Source organism: Ranitomeya variabilis, chromosome 1, assembly GCF_051348905.1.
Source record: "Ranitomeya variabilis isolate aRanVar5 chromosome 1, aRanVar5.hap1, whole genome shotgun sequence".
Lineage (NCBI taxonomy): Eukaryota > Metazoa > Chordata > Amphibia > Anura > Dendrobatidae > Ranitomeya > Ranitomeya variabilis.
Window position 1 is genome coordinate 753617368 of NC_135232.1, and position 26373 is coordinate 753643740.

The following is a 26373-nucleotide window of genomic DNA, read 5'->3' on the forward strand; positions in this document are numbered from 1 at the left end:
ATAGAACAAGGCTGTGGAGTCGGAGCCCATTTTAGTGGAGTCGTAGTCATGGAAATTGAGGAGTCGGAGGTTTGGCTTACAGACTCCACAGCCCTGCTATAGAATACTAGAGAAAAAAACCCTCCCAAAAAGGTCTCCCAATTTGGCCTAGCCCTGGACCAGGGGTCCCCAACCTGTAGCTCGGAAGCCACATGTGGCTCGCAGTCCCATGAATTGTGGCTCATGGCTGTCTGCTAGCTTGGTGCATTATCTCCAGGTTTAGCAAACAGGTATAAAGAGCGTATCTGAAAATGGTGAATTTTTTGAGCAGCCTTGCACAAAAGAGCAGATCTGTATGTATATATCCTGGTCTTAGGGGTTTTGAGATATTTTAAGTATGGTACGCTGGAGATAAGATGATACCACCTGTCAGAGGAGATGCTTGAAGCTGGATGAGAGTGTCTTGGGAGTGCTTTATAGGAGAATACTGAATGGGGGGTATTGGGGAAACCCTGGATCTTAGCATACTGCTTTGGGGTGATTTTTGTGGAAAAGCTTTGGTTACCATTATGTCTGTAATGGGACGTTGGTTGCCACTATTGTGAGAGAGGGGGAACTGAATGTGGCTCGCGAACCTCTCTCAAGGCTGGATGTGGCTTGCGACCCTCTCTCAGAGCTGAATGTGGCTCTTAAGGTCAGAACGTTGGGGACCTCTGCCCTAGACCAACAGGTCAGGTCTATTCTATATTGTTCCAGACACTTCACTTAAGTCAAAGATCTTGCCGCCAATGAGAATGGTACATGCATGATTCTTGGTGTCGAAGTTTTTGTGCTTTAATTTTTCACTAAGTTTTATGATTTCTCCAGATAGGAACATTCCCATGACGACTGTATGTATTGGACACATTTATTAGACCGTTTTGAAAACCATCTAGTCAAGGGTGCTTTTCCAAGCGGATTCATAACTTAAGCCAGATTAACGGCGTGCACCCTAATATTGGTTGCAAAATACTATTGTATTATGTCACTTCTTGTCTATCGTCTAGCGAAATGGGTCCTCACAATAAGACACTTCGAATAGCTTCGCTCTAGTATGGTGGGAAAATAAGATTTGTTTTAACCATTATTATTCTAATGCATCACTGTTGTAAAAGTGGTATGGAGTTACTGTTCCAAACCCTCAAAAAGTGCTACACTAAAATGTATTGAATAATTGCAATATACCAGTAAATTATACACAAAGGTATAGTCTAAGAAACACCATGCCAAGTATCTAACGCATAGCCCAACATCTTATATCCCAGGATAGCCCTGAGCTCCTTTCTGTGTAACAGGGCTATACCACAATCAGTAAAGTTTAGTACTGCAATATCTTTGTGAGAAAATTCACTCAGGTGACATTAACCATTATTTTGAATAAATCTGATGGCCCCTTTAACAAACAGCATATACAAAACTAAGTGAGAATATACGTAGACCAATAAAAGAAAAATTGCACATTCTATGTAACACCACGTCATTAACCGCCTTGTAAGTGAAAAAAAAATCATAGAGAATATATTAGTAATACTCTAGGAAAACCAGACGGGAAGGTACAGCTTGAACGGAAAGCAGACTTTCTAGAGAGGCACTGCATGTCTAGGCTGAAGGATACACCCAGCAGATGGTCTTCGTGAGACCACAACAGAGGCAACAATGCTCAGACCCACTACTCTGACATTAAGGAGAACATTCCAACTCTTTCTGGTTGTCATATCCACATAGGAGGCATTTTCCTCATCCTAAATATGCTGCGTCCAAAGCGCTGCTACAGCCGAGATGTGGGCACATGGCCTTAGGCCTCATTCAGAAGTCAGCGTGTCTAGATCAGTTTCATTAGCGTGGTCAGTGTTTACCAGAGATTCATAGGCATTTCTTGTAAGGATTAAAAAACAAATAATGGAGGTTTCCCCATCTTCTCCAGTTAGTCAGTGAAAGACAGCACACGGTCAGCAGCAAAGTGTTTGCCAATTTTCTTTTACTAACCCATAGACTTGCTTTGGCGAGTTTTATCTGTGATGTGGATCAAACATAGGACATGCTTCTGTATTTGCGTGGTCCACAAAAAAAATGCAAGGATAGAATGCATACGTAAAAAAACGGAGTTCTGAATGAGCCTTAGAGCAAGACAGGAATATTTTATGACTGGGATAAGTGAATCCATACATTAGAAAAAACTGACCTTTGCAGAAAATTTCTAGATGCACTGGCTACATGGCTCCTGATATCGGTTTAGGCCTCACACCACACAGCTGAAACTGGATGTGAATTTGAGGCTACCTTGCATGTAAAGTGGAAAGTTACAATGGTAATGATACAAATCTCAGCAATACAAGTCCACAGATGCAATGGGTTAGGGTAAGTGATGTTTGATTAAGGCCGCATTCACACACCAGCCTTGAGTGTCCCTAACCAAACTCAATTGCCACACAGGCAAGTTGGGGGTCAGGAGACCCATGGCCAGTCCATAAATTGTGGTTCATGCTTGGACCACAGCACAAAGATATGTGAATCTGGCCTACAGGACAGCATTATAAAATGAGGGCGATTTTTGGGCCAAAATCCATTATACGGACGGTAGTGAATATTGTAGCCCGTTACATGTGGTTTCCAATCCTAAAACTACAGGACAAACATGCTTTGACAACATGGTCACATGCTCAATGATCTTGTTGCACTGGCATTCATGTAGGAGGATAAGTATTCAAGTCAATTACAAGAGCAGCTTTAAGCCTGGCATTAACCGGAGAGTTGAGGGCTTTATTTAGTGTTGATAGGAGTAGATCCATGATGAGGAGAGTTGATCCACTACTAGACACCCCTTTCATAAGAGATAAGCAGCTTATCACAGCATAAAAACGAAAACATACTTATCTCCCAGACCAGCACCATTCCTCTGATGTCAGTGCCACATCTTCCGGCAGTCACGTAACCACAGCAGCCTTTATGCTGGGTGTCTATTAATGATCAGTTGCCTTGTTTTTCAGGCCACAAACTACAGCACTGGGTCACTGACTCAATCCTGGTCTCATTCAGATGTCTGTGGTTTTCTCATAGGTAAAAACATGGACTGTTGTTCATCAGTGCTTTGGATCAGGGGGTCAGTGTGTCCGATTTCACCATAGGCGATTTTTACATAAGAGAATAGATTGCCAACGTTCTATCCATTACAATGTTAATGACAGACATCACATGGATGGGACACTGAGGACATCCGTGTGATGACAGCCTCTCATGTTTCCATAGACTTGAATGGGTAATTTATATCCGTGACAAGGTCTGCAAATACATTCATGTGAAAAGCACCATAGATTACAATGTGTACATACTCTATCCAAGAAAACACAGATCTGAATAAGTCCTTCTTGTGATCATATAATGCTTCCTTCACACTGTCAGATGCTCCACTTGGCAGACTCCATCAGTTGGCTTGGAAATTTGACGGTGAGAACTGTGCCTTTCTTTCCGCTACAATGATGAAACCATGAAGGCAGAGCACATATATTACAAGTCAATGAGGTCTTCTGGGCACCGGTTGTATGCATGCATTCTACCACCGGTCCGACAAGAGCATTGTGGCTTCCAATACAAGCGGAAGCAAACAGGCAGACAAAGGGAGCACCGTGGGAAACAATACAGGAAACAAAATCATCTAGCAATAATCTAAATGTATAACAATAAACCAATACCTAGGCACCCGAGAGAACAAAAGCCTAGTCATTACCATGTTGAGCACACTGTCTCCAAGATGGACAGAGGAACAAGGTTGGGATTGACAGTAGAGAGTGCAAAACATCTTTGGCTATGTTAGCAGCTTTATGACAGGTATACCAGGACATAGGGGAAAAAGGACACTTTAGGTGATAAGGTAACTGTGAATATGGTTGATTTGCAAGCCTGGAATATTCCTGGTGCACAAGTGTAATCTGCCAAGTGTGACTGCACTGCTTAGCAGCACGAGATGCACACTGCAACAGCACGGAATAACAATAAGTCCACAACGTGTGAATAGGCCCATGGGGTAGCGCAGTATACAACCTGTCCTCATCACCCATGATCAAAAGAGGACATTTCTCTTGGATACAGACAACAGCCTTGTTTACATGGCCTGAGGCAGCTAAAGAATAGAGAGGTGCAGATCAGGAGCACAATGCAGGTCTGGTACCAAAAAAACAAGCAAATTACAGTTCTCATTTCAGAGACATTTGGAAAATACAACCAGTAACATGGCTACTGGATATGTGCTTTCCCTGTACTACATGAACTGATAAATGTAAAACGAATCACATCCTTCGCACTTGTAGCATTTAGTCACGTATTTACTACCTTCTGCCTGTAGAGGGCGTGTTATGCCACCGTGCACTCAAATCAAATACCTTGTAACCATAAATGCTGCACCTGCTCGAAGGTCAACCAAGAAGATGATAGGAAAAGCAGTACAACCTGGTAAACAGGAGCATATTAAACTGGTCTGACCCAAGGAGCTTGTGCACACGCTGCAGATTTGGGGCGTTTTTCACATGCAGATCCTCCATTTGGGAAATATTAGTCAGAGAGGAGTCACTCACTCAGCACCCCTCTGAAGCATGCTACCTTTCAATGACATACAGGCAAAAAGCCCATTAGGCCAGGATCCCATGGCGATACTACTTCTGGTAATACTGGTACAGTGATTTTGGTGCCAACAATGTCTGAACAGTTTTATATTTAGTTTAGGGAGCTAATTAAGAATATGACTTTGGCTTTGCCAGATTGGCTTTAGTTTCCGATATATTTAATGATTACAGTAGAATTCTGGCTTCAAAAAGACTACAACTTGATTGAATACTAAATAATCATATGGGATATTTCATTACCTAAGACACCATTAACCATTAGCCAATTTGGTACTTAATGACCCAATTCTGACCACTGTCACATTATGAGGTTATAACTCTGGAACGCTTCAGTGGATCCCACTAATTCTGAAAATGTTTTCTCGCTACATATTGTACTTCATGATAATGGTAACATTTCTTCAATACGACTTGCGTTTATCAATGGGAAAAAAAAACAAACGGAAATTTGGCAACCATTTTGAAAATTTTGCAATTTTCAAACGTTTAATTTTTGTACATTTATATCAGAGAGTGGTGTCACACAAAACAGTTAATAAATAACATTTCCCACATGCCTACTTTATATCGGCACAATTTTGGAAACAATTTTTTTGCTAGGAAGTTATAAGGGTTAAAAGTTGACCAGCAATTTCTCATTTTTCCAACAAAATGTTAAAAAACATTTTTTAGGGACGACCTCACATTTTAAATCACGTTGAGGGGTGTACATGACACAAAATACCCAAAAGTGACACCATTCTAAAAACTGCACCCCTCAAGGTGCTCAAAACCACATTCAAGAAGTTTATTAACCCTTCAGGTGCTTCACGAGAACTAAAGTAATGTGGAAGGAAAAAATTAACATTTTACTTTTTTCACAGAAAATTTACTTTGGAACCAATTTTTTTATTTTTATTTTCACAAGGGTATCAGGAGAAAATAGACCACAAAATTTGTTGTGTAATTTCTCCTGAGTATGCCGATAACCCGTATGTGGGGAAAAGCCACTGTTTGGGCGCATGGCAGGACTCAGAAGGGAGGGAGCACCGTTTGACTTTTTGAACACAAAATTGACTGGAACGAATGTTGGGCGCCATGTCGAGTTTGGAGACCCCCTGATGTACCTTAAGGCTATGTGCACACGTTCAGAATTGCCGTGGAAATTTCCGCGGCAATTTTGCAACTCCCTACAGCGGGAAATACGCATGTGAAATTGGCATGCATATTTCTGCTAAACATAAGCGTTTTTAGCTTGCAGAATGCTAGCATTTTCCAAGCAATCTGTAGCATCACTTGGAAAACTGATGGACAGATTGACATGTGTGACCATCTTTTTACTATTGATGCTGCTTATGCAGCATCAATAGTAAAAAGATATGTTAAAAATAATTTTAAAAAAATAAAAAATCATCATATTCTCACCTTCCGGCAGGCCCCGCAGCCTTCCCGATCCTCATGATGCTCCCAGCAACTCCCGTTCCCAGTGATGCCTCGCGACAATGACCCCAGATGACGTAGCATCACGCAAGACCACTACGTCATCACAGGTCATTGTCTCGCAAGGCATCACTGGGATCAGGAGCTGCCGGGAGCATCGCTAAGGCCTGGGCTGGATCTGGGGGCCGCCAGAAGGTATAACTATTTTTTTATTCCCAGAGCTTGGAGGATAGTCACCTCTCCTCCACCCTGGGTACCATCCGCACATGATCCGCTTACTTTGTGCATGGTGGGCACAGCCCCATGCGGAAAGTAAGAGGATCAATGCATTCCTATGTGTGCGGAATCGCCGCGATTCTGCACAAAGAATGAGCATGCTGTGCATTTTTCCGCGATGCGATTCCGCCGCAGAAAAATACGCAGCATTTGCACAGCATTGCGAAATCCCATTGAATTCAATGGGTTGTGTTGTGTATGCGTTTTCGCAGCGAAAAGAATTAATTAACACATACAATCCGCAATGTGTGCACATAGCCTAACAGTGGAACCCCCCCCAATTACAACTACAACACACCCCTAACCACAACCCTAATCCTAACCCTAGCTCCAACTCTAACCATAACAATCTTAACCCTAGCCCCAACCCGAACGGAAAAATGGAAATACACTTTTTTTTCAATTTTAATTTTATTATTTTAACCTACAGTTATGCTCAAAAGTTTACATACCCCTGCAGAATTTTTGCTTTCTTGGCCTTTTTACAGAGAATATGAATGATAACACCAAAACTTTTTCTCCATTCATGGTTAGTGGTTTGTTTGAAGCCATTTATTGTCAAACTACTGTGTTTTCTCTTTTTAAATCATAATGACAACCCAAAATATCCAAATGACTCTGATCCAAAAGTTCACATACCCTGGAGATTTTAGCCTGATAACATGCACAGAAGTTGACATAAATGAGTTTGAATGGCTACTAATAGTGATGAGCAAGTGTACTCGGGTGGTCTCCTAGTATTTGTTAGTGTTCGGAGATTTAGTTTTCCTTGCCACAGCTGAATGATTTACAGCTACTAGCCAGGCTAAGTACATGTGGGGGTTGCCTGGTTGCTAAGGAATCCCCACATGTAATCAAGCTGGCTATAAGCTTTAAAACCCAAACAACGAGTATACTCGCTCATTACTAGCTACTAAAGGTAACATCCTCACTTGTGACCTGTTTGCTTGTAATCGATGAGTGAACTTAAAAGCTGAGTGAGTTTCTGGGATCCAGACAGACTCTGGCATCTTTCATCCAGCCACTGACATTTCTGGACTGTGAGTCATGGGGAAAGCAAAAGAATTGTCAACAGATCTACAGGAATAGGTAGTTGAACTGTATAAAACAGGAAAGGGATGCAAAAAGATATCCAAGGAATTGATAATGCTAGTCAGCAGCGTTCAAACTGATTAACAAATGGAAAATCAGGGGCTCTGTAAAAACAAAACCACGGTCAGGTAGACCAACAAAAATGTCATCCACAACTGCCACAATAAGGAGGCACTTGAAGAAAAATGGGCTGCATGGTCGAGTCGCCAGAAGAAAGCCATTACTGGCAAATGTCACAAAGTATCTCGCCTACAATACTCAAAACAGCACAGAGACAAGCCTCAAAACTTCTGGAACAAGGTAAGTTGGAGTGATGAGACTAAAATTTAACTTTTTGGCCACAATCAAACGTTACATTTGGAGAGAGGTCAACAAGGCATATGATGAAAGGAACACCATTCCTACTGTAAAGCACAGAGGTGAATCGCTGATGTTTTGGGGATGTACGAGGTAGAAAGGCACAGGAAATTTGTTCAAAGTTGAAGGAAAGATGAATGCAGCACGTTATCAGCAAATACTGGAGGCAAAATTGCACTCACCAGCCCGGGAGCTGTGCATGGGACGTACTTGGACATTCCAACATGACAATGATCCAAAACATAAGGCCAAGTCGACCTGTCATTGGCTACGGCAGAACAAAGTGAAGGTTCTGGACTGGCCATCTCAGTCTCCTGATCTCAATATCATTGAGCCACTCTGGGGAGATCTCAAGCATGCAGTTCATACTCGACAGCTCAGGAATTTACAGGAACTGGAGGCTTTTTGCCAAGAAGCGTCGGCAGCTTTACCATGTGAGAAAATAAAGAACCTCATCCACAACTACCACAAAAGACTTCAAGCTTTCATTGATGTTAGATGGGGCAATGCACGGTATTAAGAAATGGGGTATGTGAACTTTTGATCAGGGTCATTTGGATGCTTTGGCTTGTCAACAAGATTTTAAAAAAAGACAATAGTTTGACAATAAATGGCTTCACCCAACCACTAACCATGAGTGGAGAAAACATTTTGGTGTTATCATTCATATTCTCTGGAAAAAAAAAAAGCCAAGAAAGCAAAAATTGTTGCCAGGTGCCGTTATTCCATGAATAACTGATTGCAACACTGGTGCCGGTAAAAAACGACCCAAATCATGTTCTCTAAGGTCTCAGCTACCCCCTGGTAGCCGAGACTCCGAGAATTTCCGATGCTGGGGGGAGCTATAACCTTATTTCTCAGCGCTGTTAAAAAGGGTTAGAGAGTCAAAAGATGGACCAAAAGCTATTGAATTAATCGCACACTTAAGTCACATTGTGAAATGTATTTTTTTCATGGATGAATTATCAAAAACAAGAACCATTTCAACAAAAGTAATGTCATACCTGAATTCAGTGCCCTCAAAAGTCACTAAACCCATTTAAGAAAAAAATCTTGGTGCCTGAAAACTTTTTTTTGTGAACCAGCGTAATTATCACAATGCCTAAATGTAGCAATGTCACGGCTAACACTAGCCTATAGGGGGGCACATAATAGTTATACCATATTCCTAATAGGTGAATGTATAAGGCGCTACTATGGTAAAACCTGACTGGACATGGTCATGGAGCCCAGGCCCCTTCTATGAATCAGAAACTACCAATCTGCTAATGCCCAAAACTGATGACATCCTGAAAACATCCCACTGTGCGGACCCTGCACAAAGCGGCTGACTGACATCCTGAACAGTGTGCGACTGTACAGAAGCCCTCGTCCATTACATACATGCAGACGTATGGGTACACCTGTGGGAGCACAGTGCGGACCCAGTACACAGAGGCTGACTGACATCCTGAAGAGTGTGTGACTGTACAGAAGCCCTCGTCCATTACATACATGCAGACGTATGGGCACACCTGTGGGAGCACAGTGCGGACCCTGTACACAGAGGCTGACTGACATCCTGAAGAGTGTGTGACTGTACAGAAACCCTCGTCCATTACATACATGCAGACGTATGGGCACACCTGTGGGAGCACAGTGCGGACCCTGTACACAGAGGCTGACTGACATCCTGAACAGTGTGCGACTGTACAGAAGCCCTCGTCCATTACATACATGCAGACGTATGGGCACACCTGTGGGAGCACAGTGCGGACTCTGTACACAGCGGCTGACTGACATCCTGAAGAGTGTGCGACTGTACAGAAGCCCTCGTCCATTACATACATGCAGACGTATGGGCACACCTGTGGGAGCACAGTGCGGACCCTGTACACAGCGGCTGACTGACATCCTGAAGAGTGTGCGACTGTACAGAAGCCCTCGTCCATTACATACATGCAGACGTATGGGCACACCTGTGGGGGCACAGTGTGGACCCTGTACACAGCGGCTGACTGACATCCTGAACAGTGCGCGACTGTACAGAAGCCCTCGTCCATTACATACATGCAGACGTATGGGCACACCTGTGGGGGCACAGTGTGGACCCTGTACACAGCGGCTGACTGACATCCTGAACAGTGCGCGACTGTACAGAAGCCCTCGTCCATTACATACATGCAGACGTATGGGCACACCTGTGGGGGCACAGTGCGGACCCTGTACACAGAGGCTGACTGACATCCTGAACAGTGTGCGACTGTACAGAAGCCCTCGTCCATTACATACATGCAGACGTATGGGCACACCTGTGGGAGCACAGTGCGGACTCTGTACACAGAGGCTGACTGACATCCTGAAAAGAGTGCGACTGTACAGAAGCCCTCGTCCATTACATACATGCAGACGTATGGGTACACCTGTGGGAGCACAGTGCGGACTCTGTACACAGCGGCTGACTGACATCCTGAAAAGAGTGCGACTGTACAGAAGCCCTCGTCCATTAAATACATGCAGACGTATGGGTACACCTGTGGGGGCACAGTGCGGACCCTGTACACAGCGGCTGACTGACATCCTGAACAGTGTGCGACTGTACAGAAGCCCTCGTCCATTACATACATGCAGACGTATGGGCACACCTGTGGGAGCACAGTGCGGACTCTGTACACAGAGGCTGACTGACATCCTGAAAAGAGTGCGACTGTACAGAAGCCCTCGTCCATTACATACATGCAGACGTATGGGTACACCTGTGGGAGCACAGTGCGGACTCTGTACACAGCGGCTGACTGACATCCTGAAAAGAGTGCGACTGTACAGAAGCCCTCGTCCATTAAATACATGCAGACGTATGGGTACACCTGTGGGGGCACAGTGCGGACCCTGTACACAGCGGCTGACTGACATCCTGAACAGTGCGCGACTGTACAGAAGACCTCGTCCATTACATACATGCAGACATATGGGCACACCTGTGGGGGCACAGTGTGGACCCTGTACACAGCGGCTGACTGACATCCTGAAGAGTGTGCGACTGTACAGAAGACCTTGTCCATTACATACATGCAGACATATGGGCACACCTGTGGGGGCACAGTGCGGACCCTGTACACAGAGGCTGACTGACATCCTGAAGAGTGTGTGACTGTACAGAAGCCCTCGTCCATTACATACATGCAGACGTATGGGCACACCTGTGGGAGCACAGTGCGGACCCTGTACACAGAGGCTGACTGACATCCTGAAGAGTGTGCGACTGTACAGAAACCCTCGTCCATTACATACATGCAGACGTATGGGCACACCTGTGGGGGCACAGTGCGGACCCTGTACACAGCGGCTGACTGACATCCTGAAGAGTGTGCGATTGTACAGAAGCCCTCGTCCATTACATACATGCAGACGTATGGGCACACCTGTGGGAGCACAGTGCGGACCCTGTACACAGAGGCTGACTGACATCCTGAACAGTGTGCGACTGTACAGAAGCCCTCGTCCATTACATACATGCAGACGTATGGGCACACCTGTGGGGGCACAGTGCGGATCCTGTACACAGCGGCTGACTGACATCCTGAAGAGTGTGTGACTGTACAGAAACCCTCGTCCATTACATACATGCAGACGTATGGGTACACCTGTGGGAGCACAGTGCGGACTCTGTACACAGAGGCTGACTGACATCCTGAAGAGTGTGCGACTGTACAGAAACCCTCGTCCATTACATACATGCAGACGTATGGGTACACCTGTGGGAGCACAGTGCGGACTCTGTACACAGCGGCTGACTGACATCCTGAAAAGAGTGCGACTGTACAGAAGCCCTCGTCCATTAAATACATGCAGACGTATGGGTACACCTGTGGGGGCACAGTGCGGACCCTGTACACAGCGGCTGACTGACATCCTGAACAGTGCGCGACTGTACAGAAGCCCTCGTCCATTACATACATGCAGACATATGGGCACACCTGTGGGGGCACAGTGTGGACCCTGTACACAGCGGCTGACTGACATCCTGAAGAGTGTGCGACTGTACAGAAGACCTTGTCCATTACATACATGCAGACATATGGGCACACCTGTGGGGGCACAGTGCGGACCCTGTACACAGAGGCTGACTGACATCCTGAAGAGTGTGTGACTGTACAGAAACCCTCGTCCATTACATACATGCAGACGTATGGGCACACCTGTGGGAGCACAGTGCGGACTCTGTACACAGCGGCTGACTGACATCCTGAAAAGAGTGCAACTGTACAGAAGCCCTCGTCCATTACATACATGCAGACGTATGGGCACACCTGTGGGAGCACAGTGCGGACCCTGTACACAGAGGCTGACTGACATCCTGAAAAGAGTACGACTGTACAGAAGCCCTCGTCCATTACATACATGCAGACGTATGGGTACACCTGTGGGGGCACAGTGCGGATCCTGTACACAGCGGCTGACTGACATCCTGAAGAGTGTGCGACTGTACAGAAACCCTCGTCCATTACATACATGCAGACGTATGGGCACACCTGTGGGAGCACAGTGCGGACCCTGTACACAGCGGCTGACTGACATCCTGAAGAGTGTGTGACTGTACAGAAGCCCTCGTCCATTACATACATGCAGACGTATGGGCACACCTGTGGGAGCACAGTGCGGACCCTGTACACAGCGGCTGACTGACATCCTGAAGAGTGTGTGACTGTACAGAAGCCCTCGTCCATTACATACATGCAGACGTATGGGCACACCTGTGGGGGCACAGTGCGGACCCTGTACACAGCGGCTGACTGACATCCTGAAGAGTGTGCGACTGTACAGAAGCCCTCGTCCATTACATACATGCAGACGTATGGGCACACCTGTGGGAGCACAGTGCGGACTCTGTACACAGCGGCTGACTGACATCCTGAAAAGAGTGCGACTGTACAGAAGCCCTCGTCCATTAAATACATGCAGACGTATGGGTACACCTGTGGGGGCACAGTGCGGACCCTGTACACAGCGGCTGACTGACATCCTGAACAGTGCGCGACTGTACAAAAGACCTCGTCCATTACATACATGCAGAAGTATGGGCACACCTGTGGGGGCACAGTGCGGACCCTGTACACAGCGGCTGACTGACATCCTGAAGACTGTGCGACTGTACAGAAGCCCTCGTCCATTACATACATGCAGACATATGGGCACACCTGTGGGGGCACAGTGTGGACCCTGTACACAGCGGCTGACTGACATCCTGAAGAGTGTGCGACTGTACAGAAGACCTTGTCCATTACATACATGCAGACATATGGGCACACCTGTGGGGGCACAGTGCGGACCCTGTACACAGAGGCTGACTGACATCCTGAAGAGTGTGCGACTGTACAGAAACCCTCGTCCATTACATACATGCAGACGTATGGGCACACCTGTGGGAGCACAGTGCGGACCCTGTACACAGAGGCTGACTGACATCCTGAAGAGTGTGCGACTGTACAGAAGCCCTCGTCCATTACATACATGCAGACGTATGGGCACACCTGTGGGAGCACAGTGCGGACCCTGTACACAGAGGCTGACTGACATCCTGAAGAGTGTGTGACTGTACAGAAGCCCTCGTCCATTACATACATGCAGACGTATGGGTACACCTGTGGGAGCACAGTGCGGACCCTGTACACAGAGGCTGACTGACATCCTGAACAGTGTGCGACTGTACAGAAGCCCTCGTCCATTACATACATGCAGACATATGGGCACACCTGTGGGGGCACAGTGCGGATCCTGTACACAGCGGCTGACTGACATCCTGAAGAGTGTGTGACTGTACAGAAACCCTCGTCCATTACATACATGCAGACGTATGGGTACACCTGTGGGAGCACAGTGCGGACTCTGTACACAGAGGCTGACTGACATCCTGAAGAGTGTGCGACTGTACAGAAACCCTCGTCCATTACATACATGCAGACGTATGGGTACACCTGTGGGAGCACAGTGCGGACTCTGTACACAGCGGCTGACTGACATCCTGAAAAGAGTGCGACTGTACAGAAGCCCTCGTCCATTAAATACATGCAGACGTATGGGTACACCTGTGGGGGCACAGTGCGGACCCTGTACACAGCGGCTGACTGACATCCTGAACAGTGCGCGACTGTACAGAAGACCTCGTCCATTACATACATGCAGACATATGGGCACACCTGTGGGAGCACAGTGCGGACCCTGTACACAGAGGCTGACTGACATCCTGAAGAGTGTGCGACTGTACAGAAGCCCTCGTCCATTACATACATGCAGACGTATGGGCACACCTGTGGGAGCACAGTGCGGACTCTGTACACAGCGGCTGACTGACACACCTGGGTGAGCTCTCCACAATCTTGCAGATCAGGTTTCTCAACTTGACTCTTGGCACTTTTGCTTCAAGCATCTCTTCAGCATTCTCAGAAAGATTGAAAAAAAAACGCGCAGCATGGTTCTAAAATCTGGTCTACCTTTAAAACCTGTTACCTGTACAGCCAAGTCATACCCTCGGGTGGTGGTACACAAAGTGCCTGTGTGATGTGGAAAACATTTGACAACAAAAATTTGTATTCTTCTACAATGAAAAAGTGGGTCAAGCGTGAGGACCCCATCTCTAGCGTCCAATCCCTGCACCCAAAACATTGAAACATGAGAGGAAAAGGAGTGTCCTATTCTACTGAACAGGTTAGATACGCTATTTCTGTTGATTGAGAATGTGTATCGGCAGGGGCGCGACGGTCATCGGCAGGGGCGCGACGGTCATCGGCAGGGGCGCGACGGTCATCGGCAGGGGCGCGACGGTCATCGGCAGGGGCGTCGCGGTCATCGGCAGGGGCGCGACGGTCATCGGCAGGGGTCACGTCTGAGTCTGACACAACTATGGCAACCTGGCTCTGTGAAGCGCCACACACGTCTTGGGCAGAACACATTGGGGTGACGTACCCACAGAATTACCGTGTGGATGCGTAATACGTGTATATCCATATTATCTTCAGAGAACAGCCCAACAGAGGCAAATGCAGGTGATTAACTGTATCGGCTCCAGGCCAGGAAACTAGGGATTTGTCACACAGTAATACCCTGTAACCACAGTGTACCCCACTCCCCTCCCCCACATGACATGGCTCCATACAATACAGGAAATCATGGCTGTGACCAGGTGGTTGTCAGAGGAACCAATCCACCCACTTGTTACCTGAACCTACAGAACAGGAATTCTCCCCACAAGGCCTCTTCTGGAGCAGATACATCTGAAGGCAGAGCTATGTGAGAGCTGTTGTCTGCTGTTACCCCAATGTTCCAGGGTGGGCTACAGTGGGCTAATGGCAGCGCACACACACAAACCTCACTCGGCTCCGGCAGTGAGAAGGTTAACCACACAGCTAGGCACAGTAACGAGGTTTGCACCTTGCTGATAGCCCCATCCTCCACTGTAACCAGAGGCTGGACGGCAAATAGCACAGCTGTGATGCCTCCCTATACCATGGCGCAGGCACAGGAGAGGGGACGCACAGGGAGGAGCACAGCCCGCACACAGCAGGCACAGGAGAGGGGACATGCCGACCACCACACCGGGGGACACAGGGAGGAGCACAGCCCGCACACAGCAGGCAGCGCTGCACGGGAGCCTGTGGAGGTAACCAGGTGATACGTGGAAGAAGGAAAAGTTCCAAAACTCTGTGCCACGGCCCCCACGCTACTTACCCACGCACACGCAGAGCACATCCAGCAGCACATACACGTTTCTCCGGCCAGGCAGCATCCTCCCGTGGCCGCTCCGGTCGGAGCTCCGGGACCAGACTGACTGAGAGCACCACGCCCACCGTGACTCCATGACACGCCTACTACGTGATGCGCTTACGGACACGCCCGCCGAGTTAACCCTGACGGTCCCATGTGCCTTGTGTTGTGCTGCGCCCACTCGCAGGAGGCGCTTACCGGCGACCAGTGCCGTGCGGGGAGTCCGGTGTGATGAGGGCTGCGGGCATAGCGCTGACAGCACAGCTGGGGTGTACACACGGGGCTGCCAGCAACGTATGGCGAGGAGCAAAACAGAGAAAGTGCTACAGGACACTATACGTAGAAAAACGTCACACTTCTCCGAGGCTTTAAAAAACCGCAAGGATTTTCAGGCAAGAACCTTTGGCTTACGTGCACACGTTGCGTATTTTCAGTGGATTTTAATGCACTAAAAACCAAAGTGATGTTAGGAAAGATGCGGTACCGCATAGAACCCAGGCGTTCTTGAGGTGTTTTATGCGTTCATTAGACTGGGTAAAAACTCTGTAATTGTCACGGTGCAGACTGAAGGGTCAAATCGGCAAGGAAAACCTAAGCAACGTGTGCAGAGTTCAGGATCCGCAGTCACTCTGCTAGTACTGTAAAACACTGCGTTTTATTACCCTAGAAGAATTTGTAGCAAAAACGCAATGTGTTAACAAGCCCTTAGGCTATGTGCACACGTTGCGGATTCTCTGCGGATCCGCAGCGTTTTTTGCGGTGCAGAAACACTGCAGATCCGCAATTGATTTACAGTACAATGTAAATCAATGAGTTTAAAAAAAAGCTGTGCACACTTTGCGGAAAATCCGGTGCGGAAACGCTGCGCTTTAAAAGAAGTAGCATGTCACTTCTTTTTTGTGAATCTGCAGCGTTTTTGTACCCATTCCAATATAGAAATACGCAGGGGTAAAAAACGCAGCAAATCAGCAAAAAAACGCAGCAAAAACACACAAAAAACGTGACAAATCCGCAGGTGCGTTTTCTGCCAGGAGATGCAGAATCCGCAACAGAAATTCCTAAGCCTAATCCGCAACGTGTGCACATAGCCTTATTCATTTTGCTTGCAGTTTTTCAGGTTGGTAGAGAAACGTGAAAAACACATCAGATTGATCAAACCAAGAGCGTGCTTCTTTGGAAAGAAGGTCTCTGACCAAAAAATGCATCAAAAGTGAAAATAACTGCAGTGTTTGTGTGCCTTTAGTATTTCCCTATGGGTTTACTGTACAGCTGACATCTGGCCATCGTTTAGCTCCTCGTCCCCCAACCTTTATCACCAATGGTCCCCTACAAACGCATATAATAGGGACACTCAGAGACCCCTTTTGACATCGAAAACGTCTCCACACACAAGACCTCTACCTTTTAGAGCAGAGTCAGATGGCTGTATAAATCAGAGCGAGATCGGACCTCAATGCTCGGACTGGCCTCAGCTCTCCCGACCTGAGCATAACAGCTGCATAGAAATGTATCACTTTGTCACACTTGGGTCGGGTAAGCCGCCGGCCAGTTCGGGCATCGTAGTCCGGTCTCTCTCCGATTTATACTGCCGATTGACTCTCCGCTTAGGTTGGTTTCAAATATCTGTTTTGTTCCGGTACCGGGAGATATCTGTGCCCATGTGTGTAATACTTGTGGCATACATGTGGCCACCGGGTGGCTCATCACTACCACAAGTACCGGCGCCTGAGAATCAGCAATACAGTTAGCGCTGTTCCCCGATGCCAGGTGCTGAAGACTGCTCTCACCATTCTCCTTTGCTCTGCGATCAGGGGAGAATGGTGAGAGTTACGTTCAAGTGATAACAATAAGAGCAGGTGATGGCAGTATTCATCACCCACCGCCTGAGCTATAAATACAAAATAAATAATAATTTAAATAATAATTTAAATAACCAGCCAGGCAAAACTGACAGCTGTCAGCATTAGCAAGGATGGTTATCAAGAATAGAGGGGTCCCCACGCTGTTTTTTTATTTTTATTTAAATAATTTAAAAAAACAGTGGGGTCCCCCCATTTTTGACAACCAGCCTTGTTAAAGCAGACAGCTGGGGGCTGGTATCCTCAGGCTGGTAAGGGGCCATGGACATTGCCCCCCCAGCCTAAAAATAGCAGCCCGCAACCCCAATTCTGGCCCTTTGCCCGAATCCTCCACTTGCCCTGTAGTAATAGTTGGGGGGGGGTTGATGTCACCTTTGTATTGTCAGGTGACATCAAGCCCGCGGCTTAGTAGAGGCGTCTATAAGACACCTGTCCATTACTAATCCTATAGTTACATGGTAAATAAACACAGCCAGAATAAAGTCTTTTATTTGAAATAAACAAAACAGTTTTCCATTTTTATTTAACAATAACAAACACAGTTATACTCACCTAATGCCTAATTCCACTGAAGCCCTCGATCTCCTGTAATAAAACAACTATAAAAAACAACAATATCCCTCACCTATCCATTATTCTGTCCCACGCTGTAATCCATGACTGGGGGATAAATAGTTTTCAACCTGGATGGTGCCAAGATGTGAGCGTCCAGGCTGAGAACCACTGGTGAACGAGCTGCTGTGAGCGCAGCGTCAGTGACCAGCGGCGACATCATTGTTTTGTCTCCACATAAGGTTAATGAAGGTATAGCTAACAGATAATGGCAGAGGTGTATCTAGCGTTTCTGGCACCCAGGGCAAGAATTCATTTTGGCGGCGCCCCCCCCCCCCAAGGACATATGCCCCCCGTCAGCCCCATCATTGTCCTCTCCTCCTCCACCATCCCCATCATTGCTCTCTCCCCGTCAGCCCCATCATTGCCCTCTCCTCCCGCCACACACACACCATTCACTTCTCTGCACATTCCCCTGCAGCGCGATACACACACACCCAATACTGAGCCACACACACACATACATTCACACACACACTCACATACACACACACATATTCACACACATTCACACACACACATACACACATTCACACACACACACATTCGCACACACACACACACACTCACACACATACGCACACATTCACACACACACACGTTCACACACACGTACACACACACATACACACACACACACTCACATACACACACACATATTCACACACATTCACACACACACATACACACACATTCACAAACACACACAAACACACACATTCACACACACACACACACACACATTCGCACACACACACTCACACACATTCACACACACGTTCACACACACACATTCACACACACACACACACACTCACACACACACACACTCACATGCACACACATTCACATACACCTCTCCTCGCTCTCTGCCGCAGCAGCTCCATTGTCTTCCTCTGACACAGCCGGCCGCTGAATGATGACGTCATCCAGCGGCGCGTCTGTGTGAGAGGATGCAAGAGGAAGCAGGAAGACAGATCGCTGGGCAGCGGAGCTGCAGGGATTTCTCCCTGCCCGCCGCAGCCACTCTGCAGGGGCTCCCCTCCCCCTCTGCACACATTGGGAGCCGGCACTCTGCAGCTTCTCTGTGCTGGCTGTCAGTTTGACAGTCGGCACAGAGAACAGCTGACTCCCAGATCGGGAGCGGCAGAATGCAGCGCCCGGGGGAGACACTGCGGACCACCGAATTAGGCGGCCCGACTGCGCCCCCCTGCCGGCTGCACCCGGGGCAAATGCCCCGGCTGCCCCCCCCCTAGATACGCCACTGGATAATGGGCTGTGAGAATTCCTACCTCCGTAGTTCAAGATGGGGGCAGACAGGACCATTTGCATGCTCAGCGTCCATAGACTTGAATGCAGAACCACAGCGTTGGTGCAATTCAAATCAGGGTTTATTAGAACCTGGATATGGATCGCCCCCAGGCGCAGGGCAGTGGGGTACTCGGTACCGGGTCCCTCTGTCTCGGTTCTGGGGATGTCACGGTGGCCCGACCCGCTCCGTGGCCCTGCTAAGGGGCGCCCAATTAAAGGATGTAGTTTGTCAAGTGTTCGTGACGCCACCTGTGGTGTTCGGTCAGGATGACCGACGCTGCTGAGGGGTCCGCTGGGGTGATGTTATGGCAGCTAGATTGTATACCTTCCCACAGGTGAAGTATGTCCCCAGGGCTTCCCAGTAAGGTAAATGATGATGGTGTAGGTCGCAGTAAATAACGAGGACACAGGGTTGCAGTCTCTTTACCTTTTACTGTAGACTTCAGCGTCCACCATCCAGAGCACTGCTAACAGGGCTGGCTGAATCCGGCCGGTCCGAAGGCACATCCAGAGTTCCCTTTGCAGGTGGAAATCAGTAGCCTTCCTACTAGCGCCTGTGTGTTGTAGTACTTCCCTGCTGAGCACCACGGGATAGTCCTCACAACTGTTGTGTATGTTTCTGATATTCTCTCTCCGTCCCCCAGATGGTATGGATAGGACGACCCGTATGACGGGGTAGGCCTGGAGCTATTTTATAGGGACCCTAGAGACGCCCCTCTCCCACAATTTCCCTCCGTTGTCTTCATTAGGTATTAAGGTTGGGCAGCCAACTTGGAATTAACTGTCCTGCCGTAGTTCAAAGTAATGCGTAGAGCCTATTACTCCCTCGGTGTTCCGGCCACCGGCTATGCGCCTCAGAAGGATGTTGCCAGTCTTAAGGCAAGACTTCTCCTGGTGTTATCTCCTTGTGCTGTGATCTCGTTTCTCACTTCTCCACAATATACTTCGCTTCTTGTCCTTTCTTAGGATGCTGCCGCAATGAGGTGCAGGCGCAGTAACGTTCTATCTCTTGCTAAGTCTCTGTCAGGATCCCACGCCTGACAGAGACCTATGTCTACAGCTCCGATGTTCCTCCTTCTCTCTCTGTCTGCCTGACAGGTCTTCTCTGGGTCTCACCCAGGCAGCTTCTCTCTAACTTCCTATCCAACCCCCAGTTTTACCCGAGTGTGAGGAGTGGCCTAATAGATAGAACCTTTTGCTCCCCCTGGTGGCCGGAGTGTGAAGTGTAGTGTGTGACTGTGATACCTGGTCAGGTGAACTCCTTTAGTACCATCAGACAAACCATCACTCCCCCTAGTGGAAGAGCGACAATACTGCAACGACCAGGACTCTGGGGCGCTGCAGATACAGCACAATAGTTGTGGGTACAATGCAGTAACTTTCTCTGAAGTCGCTAACACAGGTTGCAGTTGTGTGATGGTGGTCAGAAATTGATACGTTCACAAGTAAATACATGTGTGTATTGTATCAGAGAAAGTAGAAAAGAACATGGCTACTGAGAGGAAGTGATACCTGAACTCCAGTGAAGAGACACCCATATGAATGCTAAATTAGACTTACAGATAAAATGAATAACAAATATTGGCCAGCAGCTGGTGCATAGCAATATATCTAACAATTGTAATACATCTAACTCATGATGCAATGCAAACCTTATACTGTAAAATATACAAACTGAACAGCTGAATAGCAATTATATCTGGGGAACGGCACAATCATCAAGGTTACCCCTGGTCAGTGAGGCTGAGTTCCAGGCCGGGCTGAACTGTGGTGACCTCAGCAACGTGGAAAAAAGACAGTGATGAGGTCACCGCAGTTCAGCTCAGTGAGTTCACAGCAGATCACAGTGAGAATTTTATCACCCCTTACCAGCATGAGAATGCCAGCCCCCAGCTGTGTGCTTTAGCTTGGCAGGTTGTCAAAAATAGGGGGCACCCCACACTGTTGTTTTTTTTTTTAAATTATTTATTTAAATAATTTAAAAAAACAACATGGGGACCCCTCTATTCTTGATAACCAGCCTTGAGAGTTGCAGCCCCCAGCTGTCAGTTTTGCCTGGCTGGTTATAACAAATACAGGGGAACCCATGACAAATTATTTATTTATAGCGCAGGCCTCGGGTGATGAATTCCTCTATCAGCCACTCCTGCTCTCATTGTTATTAGCGGCACCAGGTGTAGGCTGATGGGAGTAATAGTCCTATCAGCCGCCACCTGCTCTCATTGTTATCAGTTGAATATAACTCTCATCATTCTCCCCAGCAATGTCGGACTGGGGTGACAAGGGCCAACCAGTAACATTGACTTTAAGGGGGGCCCACTTTTCACCTGCATACCAATATTATACTACCTTCATTCACAAATTTACCTATAGCTCTATGTAATAATAAACTGGGTAGCGTGGATAATGAATGATGACATGCTGCTTTTTTCTGTACAGAGTGAATCAAGTGAATTATGCCAAGTACTGCCCATACAGAGGGATTGGGGGCTCAGATCTGCATAGGGGCCCACCGGGGGATTGCCCTGTTACCCTGTGGGCCAGTCCGAGCCTGCTCCCCAGCTCCCACTGATCGCCAGCAGAGCAGGGGAGAATGATGAGAGCAGTCTTCAGGACCGAGCACCGGGGAACAGCGCTTACTGTACCACTGCTTCTTGGGCGCCGCTACATGTCACACTGATGACACCCCAGTATGTCGTCCCTGTGCACGTGTGCGGGATGTTTTGCTGCCTATGCTGCAGGTAAAAAACGACATGTCAGCGTATTTTGTCCACAGACACATGATCAGTGGAAACACACTGACATGTGCACAGACCCATTCACTTGAATGGGTCCACATGTGTAAGTGGCTCCAGTACGTGTGGAAACTGTCACCACACGCGCTGGAGACACGGACGTGTGAAAGAACCCTTAGGCAGTAAACTCCGATCCATGGGGTTATGTCTTAGCACCCATTTGATATTCTTACTAGTAGTGTGGCTAATGGTCACGTAGTCGAGGGGAGGTATGTGTCGCAGAGATGGCTTGCCTCTGTGATGTAACCCGGTGTATTTTCTCTAGTGCATGTAAGCACTAAGAGGTTAGTTTGGTGTACCTGGGACCGGGTTACTTGTAGCTGTGAGAGATGGGCGGGTCTAGCTACCCATATACCTCACCTCTGGGTGCGGTTAACAGCCTATATAATGGAGGCTGTTTGGCACATGGTCTGTATATTGGAAGGGAGAAGGCCTCCTGTGTGGTTTTGGCTCCAGACCGAGCCTGTGTGCCAACAGACCTGGCGGAGCAGAGCCCTGCTACGGACATTTGTATTCTGTTTGCCTGATCTAAAGGCTGTTTGTTTTCTGTTTGGTTTCTGGGTGTATGAAGCAATAAACCCTCATGAACTTTTAATGGAACAATCCTCTTGTCTTCCTCCTATCGCACCCAATTGAGTAAAACCCCTACAATTGGTTAGGCTAGGTTCACATTAGCGTTTCTGTGCGCAGGGTATCATCTGCATGCAGGGGCGTACATAGATTTCACAGGGCCCCATAGCAAAATTGAGCAAAGGGCCCCCCCCCCCGAAGAAGGGAGGGGAATAGGTGGCGCGCGTAGCGCGTTGAAAATTTGCATGTTAAGCCACGCCCCCTCCACAGCCACACCCCCTCCACAGCCACACCCTCTCCACAGCCACACCCCCCAATTACTAATTTATATGGCGAAGGCAATAAAAAATAGACTTACCAGAAAGCAGCATTGCAGGAGAAAGCAGCATTGCATTGCAGTAATAGATAAAATGAATTCAACCTAAAAAAGTGAAACTATTATTATTTGCCATCCCCAATACAGTGTGATCCTAAACATTTATTCACTTTAGTATGATACATTTGTGTATATTTGAGGATACACCAGAATAAGCAGCGTACATTATATGTGTACATGTGAGGACACACCAGTATACACCAGTATAAGCAGTGTACATTATATGTGTACATGTGAGGACACACCAGTAGACACCAGTATAAGCAGCGTACATTATATGTGTACATGTGAGGACACACCAGTAGACACCAGTATAAGCAGCGTACATTATATGTGTACATGTGAGGACACACCAGTAGACACCAGTATAAGCAGCGTACATTATATGTGTACATGTGAGGACACACCAGTAGACACCAGTATAAGCAGCGTACATTATATGTGTACATGTGAGGACACACCAGTAGACACCAGTATAAGCAGTGTACATTATATGTGTACATGTGAGGACACCCCAGTAGACACCAGTATAAGCAGCGTACATTATATGTGAATGTAAAGTGCTGTGCCTGTTTGACATGTGAGGACACCCCAGTATACACCAGTATAAGCAGCGTACATTATATGTGAGGACACCCCAGTATACACCAGTATAAGCAGCGTACATTATATGTGAGGACACCCCAGTAGACACCAGTATAAGCAGCGTACATTATACCGTGTTTCCCCGAAAGTAAGACCCTGTCTTACATTAATTTTACCCCAATAAGTGCCACCCTGTCTTACTTTCGGGGGAGGTCTTACATTAGCCGAAGGTAACTGCAGCGGCTTCGTCAGGGGAAGTGAGTGTAGTGGTGGTAAGAACCTACATACCATATATACGGACCAATCATCATCCGGAGTGTATACAGCTGGGTTGCCGCCATGCAGGAGGCGGAAGTGAGGAAATGCGCGCTGATCGCATAGAGGGAGGAATAGACGCCGGAAGTATAAGAAGTCTCCATGGAGATACCCAGACCCAAGGAAATGGGCCGACCGGAACGAGGACGGGGGAGAAGGGAAAGAAAGGGGAGGAAGAAAAAACACACTGAGCTGTGCTGGGGCTTGTAGTCTGCCTGCAGGAGATCACTGCTCCCATATGGGTCTGCAGGCATTGGTGCACTGTGCCCCTCTCTCTGCTCCTGGCATGGCTGCACTATGGGGCCCCACATGGGAAAAGTGCCTGCACCACACAGCTGTGGCCCCTGGTGCACGTGGCCTGTATGGAGCGGCCGTACTTGTCTCCATCGCCCTAAGATGCTGATCCTCAGTGAGGTAAAGACCCCACTAGTGCGACACTGGCTGCTCCGTATTAGGGAAGCGCTCCTTCCTGGCTCCACACTCCCCCATCATGGTATATTTATTAGGGAAGACCTCCAGGCCTCCTTGTATACATTGTTGGTGCTCGCTCTCTAGGGGGGCCGGATGTGGAGTCAGGGTCTCGCACGGTAGAGGGGCTGGCTGCGGTGTAGGGGGCTTGCACAGTAGATGAGCCGGCTGCAGAGTCAGGGTCTCTCACAGTAGATGGGCCGGCTGTGGTGTCGGGGGCTCTCACTGTAGAGGGGCCGGCTGCAGAGTCGGGGGCTCGCACAGACAGCTCTCTCCATGTAAAAAAAAAAACGCTACATACGCACCTTCTGTCGTCCTTCATGTCCCTCGGCGCTTGCCGCACTGACTGTCTCAGCGCCGGCCGGCCGTAACAGCGGTGCCCAGCGGTGAACCGCTGTTACTGCAGGTTCACCGCTGGACTCTGCTTTACGGCCGGACGTCGCTGAGACAGTCACTACGGCAAGCTCCAGGGGACGTGACGGACAACAGACGGTGAGTATGTAGTGTTTTTTTTTTTTACTTTTACCATGGTATCCATGGTAAATATCGGGTTACTAAGCGCGGCCCTGCGCTTAGTAACCCGATGTTTACCATGGATACCAGTGAAGACATCACATTTCACAGCGGCCCCCCAACCCTGCCTTACATTCGGGGGAGGCCTTACATTGAAGGACCCCCCCGTAACCCCCACCCTGTCTTACTTTCGGGGGGGTCCTACTTTCGGGGAAACACGGTATGTGAGGAGTCCAGGAGCGAGCAGCCGTCGGTCGCAAAGGGTGCACGGTGACGTCACTTCCGGTCGCTCGGAAATGAGATCACCGCGCCCCCTATGTGACCTTCCCCCTCCAACTGCAGCGCAGCACCGTGGGGAAGCTTCCTGCTTCCCCACACGCTCATCTCCGACAGGGCCCGACAGCAAAGCCCTGTCGCCTCGCCGCGCGCGCGCAAACCCCCCCCCCCCCCCCCCCCCCCGGGACGACTGGTCCCCGACCCGAGCAAAAAAAAATTAACACAAAAAAAAAAAAAAATAGGTGGCGTACACACCATGGGGCCGGGCAGCACCGGGCCCCCCCGGCCATGGGGCCCGGATGCGGCGGCACCCGTCGCATACATGGTGTGTACGCCACTGTCTGCATGAGCAAACACATGCCAAAGCGCATGCAAAGGCATGCTTATGCCTCCGCATCATCTTATGCATGACACAAAAAAAAAACACTGCGTGTGCATGTGTTTAAATGCATTTTGGCATGCATTTGTGTTGTTTATAGTGGAGGTGGTGACATCATTTCCTGGACATGCGCAGTCTAAAGTACGCATGCGTATCGAACGCATGCGTACGCATGTCCTTGCATAACAATGCGTTCCCATAGACAGTAATGCGTTTTTTTACTCACTCATCAGCAATCATCCGCATGCGCATGATTGCGCAATATTTGACACCTCAAAAATGCAACATGTTGCGTTCGACGGTCATGCTGCACACCGCGAAACGACGCATGCGGATCTATGTGCATCATACGCTGTGCACAGAAACGCTAATGTGAACCCGGCCTTAGACGTGCGTGCAGCATTCCCAGCAGAGATGTGCGACTGCTACAGGAAGGATGGCATGTCCTGGGTTAAGTCTGTCGTAAGCCAGCAAACATCGCCAGAGAAAATGGAGGACCTGCTGAAACACCTGGTCCAGTTGCGGCAGCAACATCAAGAGACCAACAGGCTGTTGTTACAGCAGAGCCAGCAGGAACAACGGCAGCAGATGCAGCTTCTGGCAACCACCATCCAGAGCATGAAAAGCACCTCAACCCCAAGTCCGGCTGATGACGCCCATGTCCGGAAGGCGGTAAGACGGGCTTTACAGAAAATGACCCCCGAGGATGACGTTGAGGCCTTTTTGACGGTGTTTGAAAGGGTCGCTGAGAGGGAGAAACTCCCGCCAGAGCAGTGGGCAGAGGTACTGGCACCAT

The 26373-nt window shown here is 48.3% G+C and overlaps 1 protein-coding gene across 1 annotated transcript in view; it reads right to left on the reverse strand.

Moving 5' to 3' along the window:
• PLPP2 (phospholipid phosphatase 2) overlaps positions 1-15786 on the reverse strand; it is a 41501-nt gene extending 25715 nt beyond the window's left edge. Inside the window, exon 1 of the mRNA XM_077270854.1 lies at positions 15483-15786. Coding sequence (XP_077126969.1) covers positions 15483-15612 — 130 coding nt within the window. The 5' untranslated portion in view covers positions 15613-15786. The remainder of the gene's footprint in view (positions 1-15482) is intronic.
• Between the last annotated feature and the right edge of the window lie 10587 nt (positions 15787-26373).